The sequence below is a fragment of the Stigmatopora argus genome, chromosome 1 (assembly GCF_051989625.1).
Source record: "Stigmatopora argus isolate UIUO_Sarg chromosome 1, RoL_Sarg_1.0, whole genome shotgun sequence".
NCBI lineage: Eukaryota > Metazoa > Chordata > Actinopteri > Syngnathiformes > Syngnathidae > Stigmatopora > Stigmatopora argus.
The window spans coordinates 24,610,852-24,630,432 of NC_135387.1; the positions used below are offsets into that span (position 1 = coordinate 24,610,852).

Here is a 19,581-nt window from a genome sequence, read left to right on the forward strand (position 1 = left end):
CGCAACGTTTACACCAAATTTCTTGTAGGAAATGGAAACTTGATATCAAAATGTCTCTCTCTATTTTTAAGTTTTAGATGGATTTTTTTAGTAGTGCAGGATTGATGTTTTTTTTGTCATTCGAAGTGACAATCAAAGGATAAATTCCCCAATGAAATTCGACTCATTTAATCAAGACCTTACCGAGCTGTCCAGGACGCCGTTGCCGTCTCTGTCGTACAACTTAAAAGCAACTGAAAAAGAAACAAATCAAGAAATATAAAAACAAACACTTTTCTAAGGTAGATAATTTTTTTTTAAAAAAGACTCACACTCTAGCTTGTCACGAGGCTGACCGTCCTCCAACAGTGAGAAATAACAGGAAACATCCTTCAGAAAAACCTCTTCTGCAAGGACGAATCAAGAGTACAGGATGGATTTCTAATCCATATTTTCCCAAATCCTTGTCTAGAATAATCCTTATAAAGCGTGATTTAATGGGTGTGTGTGGTTATGTTAGGATTCTCTCGCTACCTTTGTCCAAATCGTGCATTGTAGAGATTTGAATTTTTTTTATGGTGGCCAGAAACGGCTGTTGAATCTATCCTAATAGACGAGTGATTGAATTTCTTCACCTTCTCTAAATGTGTGAATTCAAGCTTTGAGCATTTGCAAGGATTATCGATGAGAATGCCTGACCATAAATATGTTAACTTGCTGCTCTCTTGCGGTAGTTTTAAGCATTACACTCTGCAGATTTGAAAAATCCATCCCATAGAGTTTTTATTTTCGTCATATTTTCACTTTGGTTTACAACGTTTTACCGAAAATAACACCCAAACATTGCTTAAATAAGTAAAGTTCGTCATCCTTCCTTTGGAATAGACCTTCAGATTTCCTTACTCCTGATTCTGTATACCTGTACATAATTCTATACACATTTGCTGTGCTATGCGTGTAACTGAAAATTTTCTTTCTCATCTAACCCATTTTTCAAAAGAGATTTTTTTATAGAGCAACAATTGTGTTTTGGTTCTTCACCGGTCCCCCCTGCTTCTCTTCAATATAGTGAGGGCTTCAATTTCGTGAATTTCTAAAATACCGTGACCGGACGTTTCGTCGAAAGTCGTTTGGTCCCCGGACGTTTGGTCCCCGGACGTTTGGTCCCCGGACGTTTGGTCGACCGGACGGTTGGTCGACCGGACGTTTGGTAGAACAGACGTTTGGTAGAACGGACGTTTGGTCGCTGGGTTTGCTCGCTGTCAAATTATGACAGAGAGTTTACTGTTGATATTAGATATTTAGATATTAAACTCACTCTCTCTCTCTCATGATTATAATTTTGAGAGCTGGTTTCAACAGTAACAACCCGGCGACCAAACGTCCGTTCTACCAAACGTCCGTTCTACCAAACGTCCGTTCTACCAAACGTCCGTTCTACCAAACGTCCGGTCGACCAAACGTCCGGGGACCAAAAGTCCGGGGACCAAACATCCGGGGACCAAACGTCTTTCGACGAAACGTCTGAGTACCCTAAAATACAATTTCAAATAATAAAAATGAATATATAAAATAAAAACAAAAAGTTTTCAAGATATATTTTAGGCTAGTCTTAAACTACCCATGCTAGACAGAAGACAACGTGAGGCAGACGCTTAATTGATCAGTGTGTGCATGAATACTTACTCTTGCTGTCCTCCTGGGCACTTTCTGAGTTCTGGAAAGAGCGGAAGAGTCGCTGCCACAGATCTGCTGGGAAGTCATCCACTTCTAAGTAAGTCTTCAGGAAAAGACGGAAGCCTTCTTCATTGATGCACTGCAACATTTGAGAGAGCATTAAGATTTTGACCAATGACGTTTTTTCTTCTTCTAACAAAATAAGATGCAAAATTCAACAAGTTGCATCACCTGAAGAGAACTGCGTCAATTAATCACTGTTCACTAGCAATCAGTTGTGTGTGTAACGTTTACGATACACATAGTACTACCAGAGCACATATTATGCGAAATATGTGCGGTAATCCCTTTAAATTTAAAATGCTTTAAACTGTACAAATGTCTGTCTGTTGCCAACCATTGTTTACTCATTTGCGTTATGTGTATGAGCGAGGAAGAGTGGTAACACAATATCAGTAAAATAGCAATAATAAATGACGCCTTGCTTCCCTTAGCAACTACTAGTTTCAAACTCATTCATTTTGTGCAACATTTTTGGATTGAGGGAACAATGTCAATGTCAAACACGTAAAGCGTAATAATTTGGGATGTTTGGTTTACATTGTAAAATAACTAGTATATATAGTAAGTACATTTTTGGTAGTGGGTATATTACAGAAAATGGAATTTTCTAATGTATGTATACAATTAGGCCCATCGAGCATGGAATTAGACAAATACTCAAACTGGTTTTAATTTACAAAAATAACCGGGCCACACCAAATTGGACGGAGATCCCCATTAATGCAATGACTAGACGACACCGCCACGCAACAAGCTTGACATCCATGCAGCTGTGATGAAGATGTAATCATGTAAAAAGTCAAAAGGTGAACAATGCTGCCTGGCTTCCTGTCGACTGCGCGGATTAGCGTTAGCTAACAAATAAGCGGCACATAATTGAATTGCTTGCGGATTCTATAAATCATGTGCACGGATCTCATGTTTTTCTGCTAAAATTAAATTGAAATAACAACAACAACAACCAACCAACCAACAACAAAGGAAATGGTCATCGATTTTCGGAGGAATCCTCAACAGACCACTCAGGTGAACATCCTGGGTACAGACATTGAAATCGTGGAGAATTTTAAGTACCTGGGTGTTCACTTCAACAACAAACTAGACTGGTCCACAAACATAGATGCCCTGTATAAAAGGGGCCAGAGCTGCCTCTACCTACTGAGGAGTCTACGGTTTTTTAGAGTGTGCAGGACACTGCTGAGGACTTTTTACGACACTGTGGTGGCATCTACAGTGTTTTATGCAGTGGTCTGTTGGGGATGCGGGAGCACGGAGAGGGACAGGAACAGGAGGGCCAGCTCTGTTCTGGGCTGTCCTTTGGACTCTGTGGAGGAAGTGGGAGAGCGGAGGATGCTGACCAGGATGATGTCCATCATGGACAGCACCTCCCACCCCCTGCATGAGTCTGTGGAGTCCCTCCAAAGCTCTTTCAGCAATAGACTGCGGCACCCTCATTGCAGGAAGGAGCGCTTCCGCAGATCCTTCCTCCCATCAGCTGTCATGCTCTTTAACAAAACAAATGGCTGAGTGTTAAGACCTACCGTATGCATGCATGTACATCTATGTGTATGTATGTATGTATGTATATATGTGCTTATGTATATATGTGCTTATATATATATATGTATGTATGTGTATGTATGTATATATATATATATATGTGTATGTACACGTATATGTATATGTACATATATATATGTATATATATATATGCATATAAGGCATTTTAGACATAAATAGATAGGTAATAGGTAAGTTAATAAATAAATACATGAATAAATATATAAATAATAAGCGTGTTGCTGAGATATATATATATATATATTTTCTTTTTCTTCTTTTGAGAGTTTCAAGCTGAGAATCAAATGCGAGACAAAGCCACCATTCAGTGATGTTGTCTAGGATATATATTTTTTAATAGCCACTATCCAATTTCTCAGTTACACCTGAATGTCTAGTGTTTTTAAATGTAATTCTCTGCGGGTGTTTTGCCTCCCATTTATATTTTTTATTACTTTTCAGTTACACCTGAATGTCTAGTGTTTTTAAATGTAATTCTCTGCGGGTGTTTTTCCTCCCATTTATATTTTTTATTCCCATTTATATTTTTTATTTTTTTTCAGTTACACCTGAATGTCTAGTGTTTTTAAATGTAATTCTCTGCGGGTGTTTTTCCTCCCATTTATATATATTTTTTTTATTCGGGAAATTTCGTTGTCACAGTAGCAAGAGGGTGAGGATGCAGAAATAGGAAAGGCATTTTAGACATAAATAGATAGGTAATAAGTAAGTTAATAAATAAATACATGAATAAATATATAAATAATAAGCGTAGGAAAATGCCTTTCCTATTTCTGCATCCTCACCCTCTTGCTACTGTGACAACGAAATTTCCCGAATACGGGATGAATAAAGTTATCCAATCCAATCCAATCCAACCCAACATTTGTTCTGCAAACTTGTCCGCTGTGTGCGACTAGTTCTCTTTAGAAAAATCATGTAGTATTTCTCGAAGTACAAGCAGGGCTCATTTTATTCACAGAAAATGACTTGTCCTGGTTGCATTTTTTTCCGCTTCATATTTTTTCGGTCATTTTCCATATGGCTTATCCCCGCGAGGATCGCAGGAGGTGTTGGAGCCGATCCCAGCTAACTACAGAATCGGTGGCCAACCAATCGCAGGGCACGAGGAGACGGAAAACCATTCACGCTCACTCTCGTACCTAGGGGCAATTTAGAGGGAGCCCGACGGAATTTTTAACTATCTAAAAATATGGTACAATGTCAAAGGCCTTGATTTGGTTTTGGAAAAACACATTTTGGCAAAATCAGAAGTTGAATAAAATGTATATGGGGACATCTCTGAACATGTTTTTTTATGGATACTCATTTTTCTACCCCTATACTTTCAAAAAATGGCAGAAATTTGCTTTGAGGGAATTTTTTTGATTGGATGCTGCAGGGCTTAAACCGAATTCCCTCGATAATGCTGAACCACAAACCCATTTTTGTTGACGCCAATGCCCTGCAGAGTTGCCGTATAAATAAATAATTCACTCACTGCTACCCCACTAAAACATTTTACTGGAATCCTTGTGGATTATCCCAGCATAACATCAAGAATTTTGTTTTGACGGTACCTGTTTACTCTGGTCCGACGATGATCCTAAAAGATCATTTCTTGAGGAGATACAAAAAATATACGACTTGCCAATTACTGGTTATGTTATTTTTAGTTATCTAAAAATATGGGTTTCTGACCGGCAAAGCATAATTTGAGAAAAAATCGTCTGGTAACAAAAAAAAACTATTCACAAGTATCGTGACCAGACATTTCGTCGCCGGACGCTTCGTCGCCGGACAGTTCATCGAACAGACATATCGTCGCTGGACATTTCGTCGCCGGACAATTCGTCGCCGGCCTCACGAACGATTGTTTTTAAAATAAAAGGCAATAAATAAAAGTATTTTATCAAAAAATTTATTAAAAAGAAGACAAAGGAAATTCACATATTCTTCGTCGTCTTCCTTCTTTTTTTTTTGCTTGGTATTCCCATAGGTATCGTGTATACAGACTAGATTTCCGATGCGCGTTGTGAGGCAACGGAGCTAGACGTCGTCGCTTGTCGGCCATTTTAAGAACAGGCCCATTCGCTCCAGGGTATATGGTCGATTGGTCGCCGGTCTTTTGGTCGCCGATCTTTTGGTCGCCCGGAAGGTAAGTGATAATTACCATTTAAATCATGGGTCTCAAACCGATTCCACCGAGGGCCGCAGTGGGTCCTGGTCTTTGTTCCAACCGCATTTTAACCAATCAGGTGTCTTCTAAAACAAGTAATACCTGACTTTAATTAACTGATTACACTTGCAAAAGGTATCCTCTTGTTGAGTTGGAATGAAAACCTGCACCCACTGCAGCCCTTTGAGGACCGGTTTGACACCGCTGATTTAAATCGTTGCTCAAATTCCCTAAATACAAACTGTGAATTATTATTTAGTCATACTCAATGCCCTATTAATTATTAGGCTAAAGAAAAGCTCCAAATTTCCCGGACTTTTATTGTTTTTTGTTGGAGAACTTGTTAAGACCCTGACTGACGTCGCTTCTTAAAGGGACAACTCATGTACATACAAACTTATACACTCACACGTCGGCTCAGTGAAACTGCTCATGGCCATTGTTGGCTTTTATTGATGCGTGGACCGTGTTGTTTTACCTTGTTTTGTCGCCGGTCTTTTGGTCGTCGGTCTTTTGTTCGCCCGTTGTCGCGGTCGGGGCGACCAAAAGACCGGCGACCAAAAGACCGCGACCAAAAGACCTGCGACCAATCGACCGCACACGACCCACAAGTATGCCATCATCATACCTGAGATGAATTCTACAGTATTTCTATTCTTTTTTGGTGATGGAGAAAATGACTGAACTGTCACACACTCACACTTGAAATAGGATTTTAAAAGCCATCACGAGCTGACTGCATAAATGAATAGAATCTCCTGAAAGCAATCGGCCGGGGAGGCTTCGCTCGCTTTGCTCACTGCGTGGGTCTGGGCCACGACGTCATTTACATCTGCATTCTCAGTCTAACGGCGACATCACTCACAAGAGCGCTCGGTCAACACCATCCAAAGCTTTGAATCGAATTAGCCAGTGTTAGGCTGTTTATACGTGCCCACGTTAGGATGAATCAGATGCTCTTCTTTACATTTTAACGGCTGTCACGTGTGAGAACTGGGAGGACACTCTGTCCCGTCCCATGCCGCGTTGTGCCGTGCCCTCACCTCTCCGTGTCTGTGCTGCGACAGGCGGCCATCTGCATCAAATTCCCGCAGGACATCTTTGACCTTCAAGCTGCAGTCTGGAAGAGGTCAAATGCAACCGGAGAGATATTTCAGGACAGGTTATGATTTAGAATATGACCATGTATTTTTTTCCACAAAACTAACATCAAAACCCATAATTTACTCTAATCTTTACACAGTGGTCTTCATAACTTGGAATTTTTTTAAGTCGGAGCACATATTACATTCAATTAGCATAATTCTTTCAGCGATCTTTAAAACTATTCCCTAATCCCTATAAAATGATAAAAAAAGTTTGCCAATTTTGTATGAAATATCTAGTACAGTATGTAAAAAAGAAAGTGGGTTGGATTTCTTTTTAATTTATCCATTAAAATGAATAGGAAATGTGAAAAACATATTCTATTGTAGTGGGGAGATGCGAATGGCAGCTCAGTACACGAACGTACACATCCACGTAAGAACACACACTTACACATATTTTATATTTAGGCTGATGTTTCGTAACTTGGACGTTTTTTGTATCTTGGAACAAAAGTTTTTGCATCAAAACATTTTGTAACCTGAACATTTCATATGTGAGACATTCATAAGTAGAGGAACCACTGTCCAGTGGTACATCGACATATGAGTGCCCCGACATACGAGCAATTTGAGATACGAGTAAAATTTTGAGCAAATATTTATCTTGAGATACGAGACACATTTTGATATACGAGCAGACAGCAGACGTGAGAGGCTGCTCATAAGAACATCATGGGCAATGTCTCTCTCCCCACAACTCCATCGTGTAATGTCTTTGGTCGCAACTCCCTCTTTGTAATGTCTCTACGAGCACTGGGCGGAGCGTTGTATTTTTTCAGTGTTTTTTCCCGTTAGTCAGTGCGAATGGCGGAGCTTGTTCGCTAATACGAGAGGAGTATACTACTTCTCGTTGGCAAGTAGTCGTGCGTTATCCTATTGTGAGGACATTTGCGTGCATCATTTTGGGAATATTTTGAAAGGAAGACAAAAGCAAACAACCCTCGATAGTCTGAAAGTCAGGGTGGAGGCGGGGCAAATAGACCCAACCCGGGAGACGAAAGGTATCAAAATGTCAAACAAAATTAGAATTAAGTTTAGTGTTAGGCTTAATTTTGGGTGTGCCTGCATTGTAATCCAAGTTCATTTAAATTTGTTTATGTTATGTTACGAGCGCATTTCCATGCAATAATTTGTTTTTAGTTCATTTCTATGGGAAATTTGAGTTACAAGTAAATCGACATGAGCTCAGTCCCGGAACGAATTAAGCTCGTATCTCGAGGTACCACTGTAATACAATTATAGTTCAAATTTGGTGGACATCACATTTTGTATCATGTAAGTCACTTACTTGACTCAAAATGTGTGAGAACGCCCGGGACTTTGTTGTTGCTGTTGTTTATGATTACTAAACGACCTCAAAAAATGACTCCAAAAATGCATTAGGTGAGCATAGCATTAAAGGAAATTTTAAATATTAGCTGCAACCATAATAGAAAGAAAAAATCCAGCGCATGAATGTTTTTTGTGTATTTCAGTTACGAGCGCATTGCCGTGCAATGCTACTTTTTACATCTTCACGGCTTCCTTTGCTTATAATGACAGTCCTCTCCTCGAGAAACGCAGAGACCAGTCGCGTCCCTTCCAACCTTTCAACGATTTCAGACTGAAAGGTTGTCTACATCGAAGACACCCCGCATGTAGGCGAACGCGCGAGTGGGTAGAAGTGCATCGTGACGTGCGAGTAATGGATGCGTGTTGCGAGGAGGTGGGCAAAATGTCCATAAATACACTCACATTCAATATACTGCTGAAGCTGGATGAAGTCGACAGAGCTGAGCTCCTTCACCTCTTTGCTGGCGGGGGCGGACATGTTGCGAGACGGCGCACGGTGAAACTGTGGAGACAAGGTAGGCGGCGTGTGGTTTGATCTTGAAAGCAAAGTAAAAACAGCATTTGCACCCCACAACTGAACGTCTGTAACATTGGAGTGATTCATTTTCCATCCCTCCTCTTTGCGTGCCTCCGCTTTCGACTGTATTGTCTGAATTTGCCTAGTCATCATTCCAAATGGTTACCCACGCCGAGCTGTCTCCCCAAAAGTATGTCGTGGCAAAATAGAAACTTTGACTCTCGGGAGTTGAGGAGCCCGAAATAACTTTTTGCTCATTGGCCTAAAAAGGTCATTATTTTCGGATGGATTTCTGGACTGTCACGCAACGAGCGTTCACGGCCCCCCGCCTCACCCTGCGGCCTTTTGTGGACAAAATCCGCTATTGAAATACGCCGCCTGGCCTAAGCTAGCAAAACGAAGCCCTGAAATGTCAAACGAGGTCCGAGGTGGGTTAGGAATTCCCGCGTGACTCACAAAAGCGGGCTTGAGAACGGCGGTGAGCACACAATAAAGAGATTCCATAACGGTGGGAAAACAAACAAGGCAAATGTCATTCGTCATTCAGGAGATGGACAACCAGGCGAGGAGGAAGTCCCCCTCCCGCGCTGATGACCACCAATGTTTAAAGCGCTGCTATCTGACAGAAAGTTGGACTGTTTACTGGCGGCGCACTCACTGGAAAGGTTCAAACTGTCCCTGGCTTAATTCCCTCCAAAGGTCAACGTCGTTGCCTAGCAGGTTTGCGGCTGAGCGGGCTGCCTTGGAAAGCTTGGGTAGCCAAGTGCCACATGAAGGAACCACGGCAGGATCGATGCCTCGGAAGCCATTCATCTAAAAATAGCCCTCGGCGGGGCCATCGGAATAAAGTCGAAACAGGCCGCCGCTGATTTGCGCAGAATCATCGCCACTATCCGATCATTCTCTCGTCGTGTTAATCATCCATCGGCTTCTCTGCAATCGCTTTCTGATTGCGCATTTTCCGAATGACCCCGGAGGCGAAAACTGAGAAAAATATCCTGGAATGAAGGACTGGAGAAACAATAGCGCTGGTTAATCGGGATTAGGGTTGTCGAGTCTTAATACACACAATGTGACCACTCTGTCTTTCTGTTTACAAAGAAGGGGCCTTTACTCAAGGCAGCAACTGACTTTTCGTTGGATTCCGATGCAGAATCATGAAAAATATGAGGCGGAATTAACACGAGCATTTGTCTTGGTTGGAACCAATCCATCATCTTTTTTAATATTCATTGGAGTTGCAGCACAATCGATCCTGGGTCAGTCGGTACTTGGACGATTCGCCGAAAGATGTTTCGCCGACGGACGTTTGGCCGGATGGATGTTTGGCAGAACGGACGTTTCGCCGAAACGGGATTCGTGCGCTCGCCCCGCTCCCGGATCGTGTGTGTACATGTTTTTCAACCTCGGCCCGTTACAGATAACATTCATTTAGGAATAACAAGGGCATTTATTCACGGCCAAACACACGCAGAACAGTACGTGACAGAAGAAATAGTAGATAATCCTTTTGGTGACCCTTGCTGACCCACAGCACTGGTAAAAACAACATAAACCACTTGGCAAGACGACTAAAGCTGAAAGGAATGGTAAACATGCAAAACTTCCCCTAAATGCATGGCCATCAAACACACAAAGGGGCACACGTACAGTATATGTACACATACACACTAGCCTGAGATTTAGAGTCTTTTGCTTGGAGCTACGTTTTTTATGCTGGTGTAAGTTTCTATTTCTTCTGTCACGTACTGGTCTAAGTGTGTTTGGCCGTGAATAAATGCCCTTGTTATTCCTAAATGAATGTTATCTGTAATGGGCCGTATATGGCCCGCGGGCTGAGGTTGAAAAACATGTACACACACGATCCGGGGGCGGGGCGAGCTCGCGAATCCCGTTTGACGAAACGTCCGTTCGGCAAAACGTCTGTTCGGCGAAACGTCTTTCGGCGAATCGTCCGGTCACGGGGTCAGTCAATTGCACATGAAATCAAATGTGACAACTTCAAAATGGGCTCCATTCCCAATTTCGATGAATCTCTCAGCCAGGCAATTTAGCATATGCAATAAACCTAGAAGAAACTTGCAAAAAAAAGCCAGATTGCTGGAAGACAACCAATCCGGACCATCACGTGCTGCTTTGAATGTTGAGCAGAAAAATGCAACTGCAAAAACAAAACAAAACCAAAGTGGCTTTGGCATTTGGCTTGTGGGTCATTTTCTGTCCTTTTTTTTAAGGATCTGAAACAGCAAAGTCAATTGTTTCATCTTCTGACTGAAACTGTCTCTTTGTTTTCATTTCTACATGAACTGAAAACATGACAACACATGAGATCCACTTAGCGCAACTGCGGTGCGGAAAAAAGGGCTCCGACAGGGGGGGAAATCCATGTAGCCAGCTTGTGATCAGTCAGGAGGAGACAATCGCACCTTCCCCCCGGGATAACGTCCAGGCTAATGAGTTAAAATGGACCAAATGCAAAACCAAGCGAGACGAAGGGCTTTAATTTGCAGAGTGCATGCCCATTAAACAAGATCCTCATTCACACAGAGGGGGAAAAAAAACATAATGGTCTATCGTCATTGAGTATATGCAAATTTGCAGTGGAAATAATTTGATACCGGGGGAATAATGAAGAAAAAAGCTGTCAGTGTTAGCTAAAGTGGGAAGAATACAGTAATTACAGAAAATAAGTGACTTTGGTAGAGTTGTTCTCGGTGTTATGATCAATAATGTGGGGTTGAAATGTTGACTGCCAACTTGGTTATGACCAGCAATTTGCTATCTGAGAAAGAAATTTGTGATGAAAATACTGATACACAATCATTTTTCAGTTACTCTTGAGCAATCCCCATTCTTAATTCTGACATAAAATATACATAAAAAATACATTACATAAAATAAGAAAATTATTATACTGCAGGTTTCTCTGGATTTTTTTTTCATTAATGAGTGTTCTTTCACAGTGGTAGGATCAGTTACGGAATGGTAAAGAAAGTATTTTTGGACTATAAATTGAACCTGAGTATAAATTGAGCCAAACAATGCACAAAGAAGAGGAAAAAATGATAGAAATTGCATTTTGGGCAATTTTTGATTTGATCCAAAACCCCAAACAAACATACATTAAAGCAACAATAGTAAAACGGAGAACAACAGGCTAAATGGGCAACTGCTAGCATAAAAGTTTTTCCAGAAAACTCTGAACTAAAAAAAAAAACATAGGCTGTCGGTGGTCAGAGTGAAAAAAAAATACATAAACCCAGCCAAGGTACGAAAAAAAGTGGGGCTTATAGTCCGTACAATACGGTATACGAACATCCCTCGAGGCAGCCCAGTTTGTTTTCATTCAAATATCCATTCTGCCTCAAATCAAAACTCCCATGATACTGTAGTTTACGGATTCCAGATAAGAACACAATCATTTAAAAAGGAGCGACAGACATGGACCAAAATAGAACACGTTGCCCTACTTGCTGGGAGCCCAGTGGATTCAGACTATTTGTATAAGTACTTATGCGTACCCAGCCGTGAACTCCACGTGAAAAAAAGCAAAAACTAATGACCTGAATAAGGTAACATTGGAGGACATAACTGGTGGACGGTCATCCTCCCTTTCATAAGCTTCTTCAGCCTTAGACAAAGGCGTTGCATAAGTATGTCAAGAATGAGTGCAAAGGTTTTAATATTTGACGCATGCTGAAATCTCAAGTACACCTACTCCATATGTAAACCTCGTATGAACATGCTAGGAAAATGCTAATAAATAAGTGAGTGACAAAAAAAAACTCGCTGCCATTGTGCCAGTAATACATTCTGTGGGCAATTATGACATCATCACATTTAGGAGATGCCAGGAGGTTGTTGTTTTTTAACTTATCCCATATGTGTTCAATTTATAGTGTGGGGATTCAATTTTGAAATGATGCATTTACATTCAAAATTGTCATCTCTAACAGTAGAATGTCATTTGAATGGGTTGGGGATGATATTCTTTTCAAATGACAAAAGACATCAAGGGCTCTATTTTGGTGACCATTTTTCTATCTGCTGCAGTGGGTGTTGATCATTTCACTGACAAGGAAAAGAAGAGGGCTTCCATCTATGTGGGGCTCACTATTTCATTCACGTCCAATCAAAGTGGCTTCTCCTCTTCCCTTTAACCGCGGTGGACCAGTTCTGCAACGTGACCGGACGATTCGCCTAAAGACGTTTGGCCGACGGACAGTTCGCCGAACGGACGTTTCGCCGAAACGGGATTCGCTCGCTCGCCCCGCCCCCGGATCGTGTGTGTACAAGTTTTTTACTACTTTAAACGCAAGGATAAAATAAAAAACACAACAAAAATGGCAGCACATTGTAGTACATACTTGTATTTAGAAATATTTCCAGCGGGGGGCAGTACATGCCCTTGTTATTCCTAAATGAATGTTATCTGTAATGGGCCGTATATCGCCCGCGGGCGAGGTTGAAAAACATGTACACACACGATCCGGGGGCGGGGCGAGCGCTTTGGCGAAACGTCCGTTCGGCGAACTGTCCATCGGCCAAACGTCCGTCGGCCAAACGTCTTTCGGCGAATCGTCCGAGTACCGTTCTGCAACGATAGTCTTAATCTGGCTGAGTGCAGATGACCAAAACGTACAATCTCAGATAAAACAATGCACGGGATATCAAAGGGACACAAAGTACGTTTACAGTAATCCCTCGATTATCGTGCTTAATGTAGACCAGACATGGCCGCGATAAATGAAAAAACGCAAAATAGGGTCACCCCTATTTAAAAATAAATAAATAAATAAAAGAAAAAATTGTAGCAAGCGGAGGACAGGGGGAGTGGCTTCCGCTTGCGAGTTTCAGCATGATTTTTTTTACATTTTTATGAACTTAAAAAAATATATATATATTTTACTTCAGTGCTGAGTCCTGCTAGCAAGCGGAGGACCGGGGAGTGGCTTCCGCTTGCGAGTTTCAACATGATTTTTTACATTTTTATGAACTTAAAAAAATATATATATATTTTACTTCAGTGCTGAGTCCTAGTAGCAAGCGGAGGACAGGGGAGTGGCTTCTGTTTGTGAGTTTCAGCGGGGATTTTCACATTTTTATGAATTTACAAAAAAAAAAGAAGAAATTAGCCAAAAAAAAATTCCCCCAGAAAAAAAACGCGATGTAGTGAAGCCGCGATATTCGAGGGATTAATGTATACTTGACTGCAAGCAGACTTCCATTGGCGTGAGAAGTAAAGTTGTCTTGGGAGCACATTCAATTCCACGCGACTAAGTGGCCACTTAAAAGCTTGAGCCTACCCTGACTGTTTGTGTGACTGCCAGTAGGGTGATTTAGACTTCAAATCCTAAGCACCGAAACACAAACTTAGGGAGTCCGACCTTCAGAAATGACTCACGTTCGGCATACGGCTCCTTCCCTAACGTCGTATTCCTGAGGTGGGCTATTCCTTACAACCATTTTCCACATAAAAACAACCCCGTTTTCTGCTAGCCTTAACAACTTAACATAAACCTGTCAGCAGCCACAACCATAAAAGCCTCATGCGAATACGTCAACAATTTCAAGATACACTCGGGGATGACCTTCTTCATTTGTATTCCCTACACGGCCAATGTTTGCGCAGTGTGTGGTAAAAACCCACGCCTTGGGGGTGAGGAAATATGCTATTGTGCAACCCTGAAATGCCACTTTCTTGACTTCTCAGAATAGAAGGAGGTTCGATATTTTCCACCCTCCGCCCCACTCGAGCGTGAGCAGATAGCGGCGGGCGGAGGCGGCCAGACGGTTGGACAAATTTGGTTGCTAAGGAGCGTGTTTCCCTCCATTAGCAGTTTAGTTCTGTCGACGCGGTGGGGAGGGGGGAGGAGAGGGGGGAGACACACATCACGGAAAGCAGAGAAAAAGGGGGGAGCCCGCTTGCAAGAAGTCTTCCCCGTGAAGCTCCACCTCCTCCTCTGCCCACGCCAACCTTACGTGGCCTTTCAACTGGACGCTCTACTCTGCATTCAACGAGCACGTGACTGCATGTGTGAGTCATTGTCGAAACAGGGGAAACACTCCCTCACATTTTCTTTTTTTACGGTGCTATTCTTCCTAATTTTGAAATCAAACATGCCCCGAAATCTCGTTTGAAAACCCTGAAAGTGGATTAAATGTTTACACTGACAATATGTTGTGTGTTGCCACTCTGACTAAATTGGCACTTGATCACTTGGACCTGCACTGGGGCATAAAACAATGGCCTACAGGGGAATATTTATGTTTGTTTCTTTTATCCGTATAGGTGCTGGTAGAAAAATATTGAATATATTATGTTCATTAGTGGCTGAAAGAAATTGCACCAGAAGTGGGCGCACTAAGCAAATACATATGTTTTGTGTGATACTATACGAATGTGAGCAAAACCTAGATGACTTTTACATCTCAGTGCAGCCCTGTAACCACTACTTCCTCTGCATAGGTGACATTTTATATATCTTTAACACCAATTGAGTAGCTACGTGTACTTTTGAACTACAATAACTTATTTTTGTTGGTGCCTATTCACACATTTTTCCACAATCCACATTAAAAGAACCCACAAAATGACTGAGTCAATAGTTGGTACTGTCATTTTTGGGACACTTAATAATGCTAAAAGTAAAGTAGTGGAGGTGCAAATGTATTCTTTGATGGAGAGCTGATACAGACATTTCCATACCTGTCAACCTCTGCCGATAACTGCCCTTATAAATGATTATGATTCCCCTTACCAACCCCCCAAAAACCTTACAAACACCGTACGAGTCGTACGGTGTTTGTAAGGTTTTTGGGGGGTTGGTAAGGGGAATCATAATCATTTATAAGGGCAGTTATCGGCAGAGGTTGACAGGTATGCATTTCCTTTGAGAGTTGAAAACACTCAACAAAAGCAAACTTGAGCGATGACTTCCTCCACCGAAATATCTTCATTACGATATCCAATCCAAAATTCAATTTAAGTCAGCCAAACCGAAATATTTCTTGAATGCAAGGCAAACAGACATTAAAATATTTAGTTTTGATGTCAAACCTAGAGTAGTTAGCGTGTCGGCCTCACAATTCTGGGGTGGTGGGTTCAATCCTAGGTCGGTCCTCACGGTGGAGTTTGCATGTTCTTCCTGGGCTTGCATGGGTCCCAAAAACATGTATGCTAAGCTAACCGATCACTCTGAATTGCATCGGATTGGTTGTTTTCCTCATAGTTATCTTTGATTGCCTGCCTAGTGCCCGTCGTGACCGGACGTTTCGTCGAAAGACGTTTGGTCCCCGGACGTTTGGTCGACCGGACGTTTCGTCGACCGGACGTTTGGTCAACCGGACGTTTGGTAGAACGGACGTTTGGTAAAACAGACGTTTGGTAGAACGGATGTTTGGTCGCCGAGTTCGCTTGCTGTTCAATTATGACAGAGTTTACTGTTGATATTTTGATATTAGATATTAAACTCACTCTCTCTCTCTCATGATTATAATTTTGAGAGCTGGTTTCAACAGTAACAACCCGGCGACCAAACGTCCGTTCGACCAAACGTCCGTTCTACCAAACGTCCGGGGACCAAACATCCGGGGACCAAACGTCCGGTCGACCAAACGTCTTTCGACCAAACGTCCGAGTACCAGTGCCCGTAGTTATCTGGGATAGGTTCCAGCACCCCCCCACCCCGCAACCCTTGTGAGGATAAGCGGTTCAGAAAATGAACGAATTTCAAAACTATTGTGTTTTTCTAATGCCTTGGTGTTAGGTGTAAAAATGTCTCTGTCACGATTACACAAACAGCGCAGGGTTCAAAGATCCTTCAAGTCTAGTATCAGTTCATTGCATGGTCGCCAGCCATTGCATGCACAGACGGGAGGTCGGTACAGTGAACGCGGCATTTAAATAACACATGAGCGGCAAAAGAGTCAGAGTGCTGTGAATCACAGATTTCTTGGAAAATGAAGGGGAGGAATGCTTGGCCACCTATCACTCAGACTGCAGTGTGACTTATGTAAGAGCTTATTGTGGGGGCTGCCTTCTGCAACATGCTGCATTAAAAACAAAAAAAATATTTAAAAAAAAAAACAACCTGTTCAGACTTGTCATAACAGCCACTTTGCTTTTATGGTGGAAGCGCGTACGCACGTAACGGGGAGTCTCGCTTTGCCCGCCCACGGATCGATGTGCAGCAGGAAGTGAAATGGAATCCGAGCTCATCTGAAGTTAGTACATGAGATGCATTTAAGTATGAGGAGATAGCAATTCGGGAAGCCAAAGCAATTAAGTGTGCTACTTTGACGGCTTTCACACTGTTGGGATTTTGGAAATGTTGGAGTGCATCTCGGCAAATTTGGATCGATTTTCCAGGTCGCCGCTCCCAAATCAACTCCGTGGTGGAGTGAGTGGTTTGCGTATTCGCCTCACAGTTCTAGGATGGAGGGTTCGATCCCTGGTGGTTTCCGACTTTGCTGTGTGGAGTTTGCATGTTCTACCCATGCCGGCGTGGTTTTTCCCCGGGTACTCCGGTTTCCTCCCACAGGCCAAAGACATGCATGGTACACTGGTTGAACACCCTAAATTGTCCTTAGGTCTGAGTTTGAGTATTTGTCTGTCTTCTAGCGCCTTGCGATTAGCTGGCACTACTTCAGGGTGGTCCCCGTCGACTGCCCAAAGTTGGCTGGCAAAGGCTCCAGCACCCCCGCGACCCTGGAAAATGATGAGAAAAAAACAGCTCACAAAAGTTGGACCCCGAAAAAGTTTGAAATTCTTTTAGCTGCTTGTTCTTCCGCACAATAAAGAGATTTTAAAGATGAGCCTCCATTATTATTTATTTATTAAATTTGGATGTGCTTTCAGCAGGTTTTCAAGACAATTTGCTTTAAAAATGGCCACAAGGCCCCCCCAAGTAATTTTAGTTTGTCATTTTTGCTTGCCATTGCACACAGCCGGATTCCTTTTAATAGGTGGATGACTGGACTGAATTTGAATATTTTATGTTTACATTTAAACTCTTGGTTCGGATAGGCTGCTGGGAAATTAGCTTGAGCCCGTTTGCGCGGTGGTGTGACTTACAAAAATGAATTAAATGAAATCACAAACTATAGTACAAACCAGATCACTCATTATTTTATCTATACAGTATCATATTCATAAACAGGGGGAAATGTATTCATTGTTCCAGTATATCTAGTCCAGAGTATATAAATGTATTTCTTCGTCAGTGCTCCATTGGATTTATTCATGACTATATTTTTTAACATCTATTATCATTACTATTAATGGAAAATAATTTTCAGTACAATCAAGATCAATATGATTTCTCTCTTGGATATGCTTTCAAACTTTTTGGGAAGATGTGAGTCATTAAAAATGCATTTTTTTTTGTCAATAAAACACATTGCTGGATCTGGATTTTTCTATTGCATTAAAATAGTTTAGTGATTGAGTTGAGCAGGTTCTGACTTTTGTTAAGAAAAAAAAACATCAAGTAAACGTTACTACTACGAAGCTACTATTTTAACAGGAATATTCCCAAGGTAAAGGGACATGAATTTGTATTTTAGTTGAGGGAAACACAAATGCATTTATTATTTGCTGTAATTATTATATTAATGGGCGGGCCGTCGGCATGAGTGTTTAGCGCGTCGGCCTCACAGCTCTGGGGTCCTGGGTTCAAATCCAGGTCGATCCATCCGTGTGGAGTTTGCATGTTCTGCCCGGGCCTGTGTGGGTTTCCTCCGGGTACTCCGGCTTCCTCCCACATTCCAAAATATCATGCATGGTAGGCTGATTGGACACGAGAAAATGAGATGAAACCTGCATCTGAATTTGCCTCACTTCAGTATCATTTGCACATTATTGCCTCTATTTCTATTTGACGTTAAAATACCCAGAAAAACATCAAAAAGGCGACACGAATTTAGTCTAAGTTATTTTCTTTTACTATAAAAACTCCCCCGAAATTAGACCAGAGCTGAGGTTCGAAACCCAAACTTGACAAGCTGTTTTTCCACTTTCCCACCGCGCTGAAAACAATGACACAACCTAATCATAATAATAATATAAATAATAAAAAGAGCGGAAGTCTCCAGAGATAGATAGTGTCATAAAGTGGAGACGTTATGACGGACGCCCTCTCTAAATAGCCCGGACCGGCACATGAAACTTAATAAGAGTTGAAATTGCAAAGACAAGTCAAAGCTGCAAGGCTTCTAAAGTAGCAAGTGGTTTATGTGTGGGATATCCACACTCTTCAAGGGAAGGAAAGACGCTGCTTTCAATTGAATGTTTCGCCGCGAGCATTTCGCCTGCAATTGGAGTTCGTTCGTTACCTGCAAATGTGCTGAGCCGGTCGCCGCTGACTTTGCCGGGGAAGAAAAACACGAGCTGGAGGGGCGTGGGTCGGGTCGGGTCGGGGTGGGCTGGGGTGGTCTTGGGGAACCGGACCGGAGACAGTCAGCCGGAGAGACAGTCAACCCGAGCCCGGCTGAGAGGGACTCGGAGAGTGGTCGCAGAAGAAGAAAAAAAGAAAAAAGAAAAATTAAAAAAAAAAAAAAAAAAACAGGCGCCGCCTCGGATCCTCCTGCGCTCCAGCTCACCCGCCCCTTCCCCCTTAGTAGTACTGCTTCATCTGCAAGTGAGCGAGAGAGAGAGAGAGAGAGAGAGAGAGAATATGAGAGAGAGAAAAAATGAGGGAGCAAATATAGAGTGAGAAATAGAGAGAGTGAGAGAGAGAGAAATACAGTGTGTGTGTGAGAGAGAGGGAGAGAGAGAGAGAGAGGGAGAGAGAGCGAGAGAGAGAGAGGGAGAGAGAGAGGGAGAGAGAGAGAGAGAGAGAGAGAGAGAGAGAGAGGGAGAGAGAGAGGGAGAGAGAGAGAGAGAGAGAGAGAGAGGGAGAGAGAGGGAGAGAGAGAGGGGGAGAGAAAAAAGGAGAGAGAGAGAGAGAGGGGGAGAGAAAAGGAGAGAGGGAGAAAAATATAGATAGGGAAATAGAGGGAGGGAGAGAGAGAGGGAGAGAGAGAGAGAGAGAGAGAGAGAGGGAGAGAGAGAGAGAGAGAGAGAGAGAGAGAGAGAGAGAGAGAGAGAGAGAGAGAGAGAGAGAGAGAGAGAGAGAGAGAGAGAG

At 42.3% G+C, this 19,581-nt stretch overlaps 1 protein-coding gene across 2 annotated transcripts in view; it reads right to left on the bottom strand.

The window, feature by feature from the left end:
- dgkaa (diacylglycerol kinase, alpha a) overlaps positions 1–18,922 on the bottom strand; it is a 31,050-nt gene extending 12,128 nt beyond the window's left edge. The window contains exons 1-6 of one of the 2 annotated variants that reach the window (XM_077610903.1): positions 18,791–18,922; positions 8,341–8,440; positions 6,502–6,578; positions 1,666–1,795; positions 312–386; positions 184–233 (exon numbers count right to left, since the gene is read on the bottom strand). In XM_077610903.1, coding sequence (XP_077467029.1) covers positions 184–233; positions 312–386; positions 1,666–1,795; positions 6,502–6,578; positions 8,341–8,416 — 408 coding nt within the window. In that variant the 5' untranslated portion in view covers positions 8,417–8,440; positions 18,791–18,922. Of the gene's footprint in view, positions 1–183; positions 234–311; positions 387–1,665; positions 1,796–6,501; positions 6,579–8,340; positions 8,441–9,113; positions 9,500–18,790 lie in introns of those variants that run through there. The other variant, XM_077610913.1, reaches the window with a different exon arrangement.
- Between the last annotated feature and the right edge of the window lie 659 nt (positions 18,923–19,581).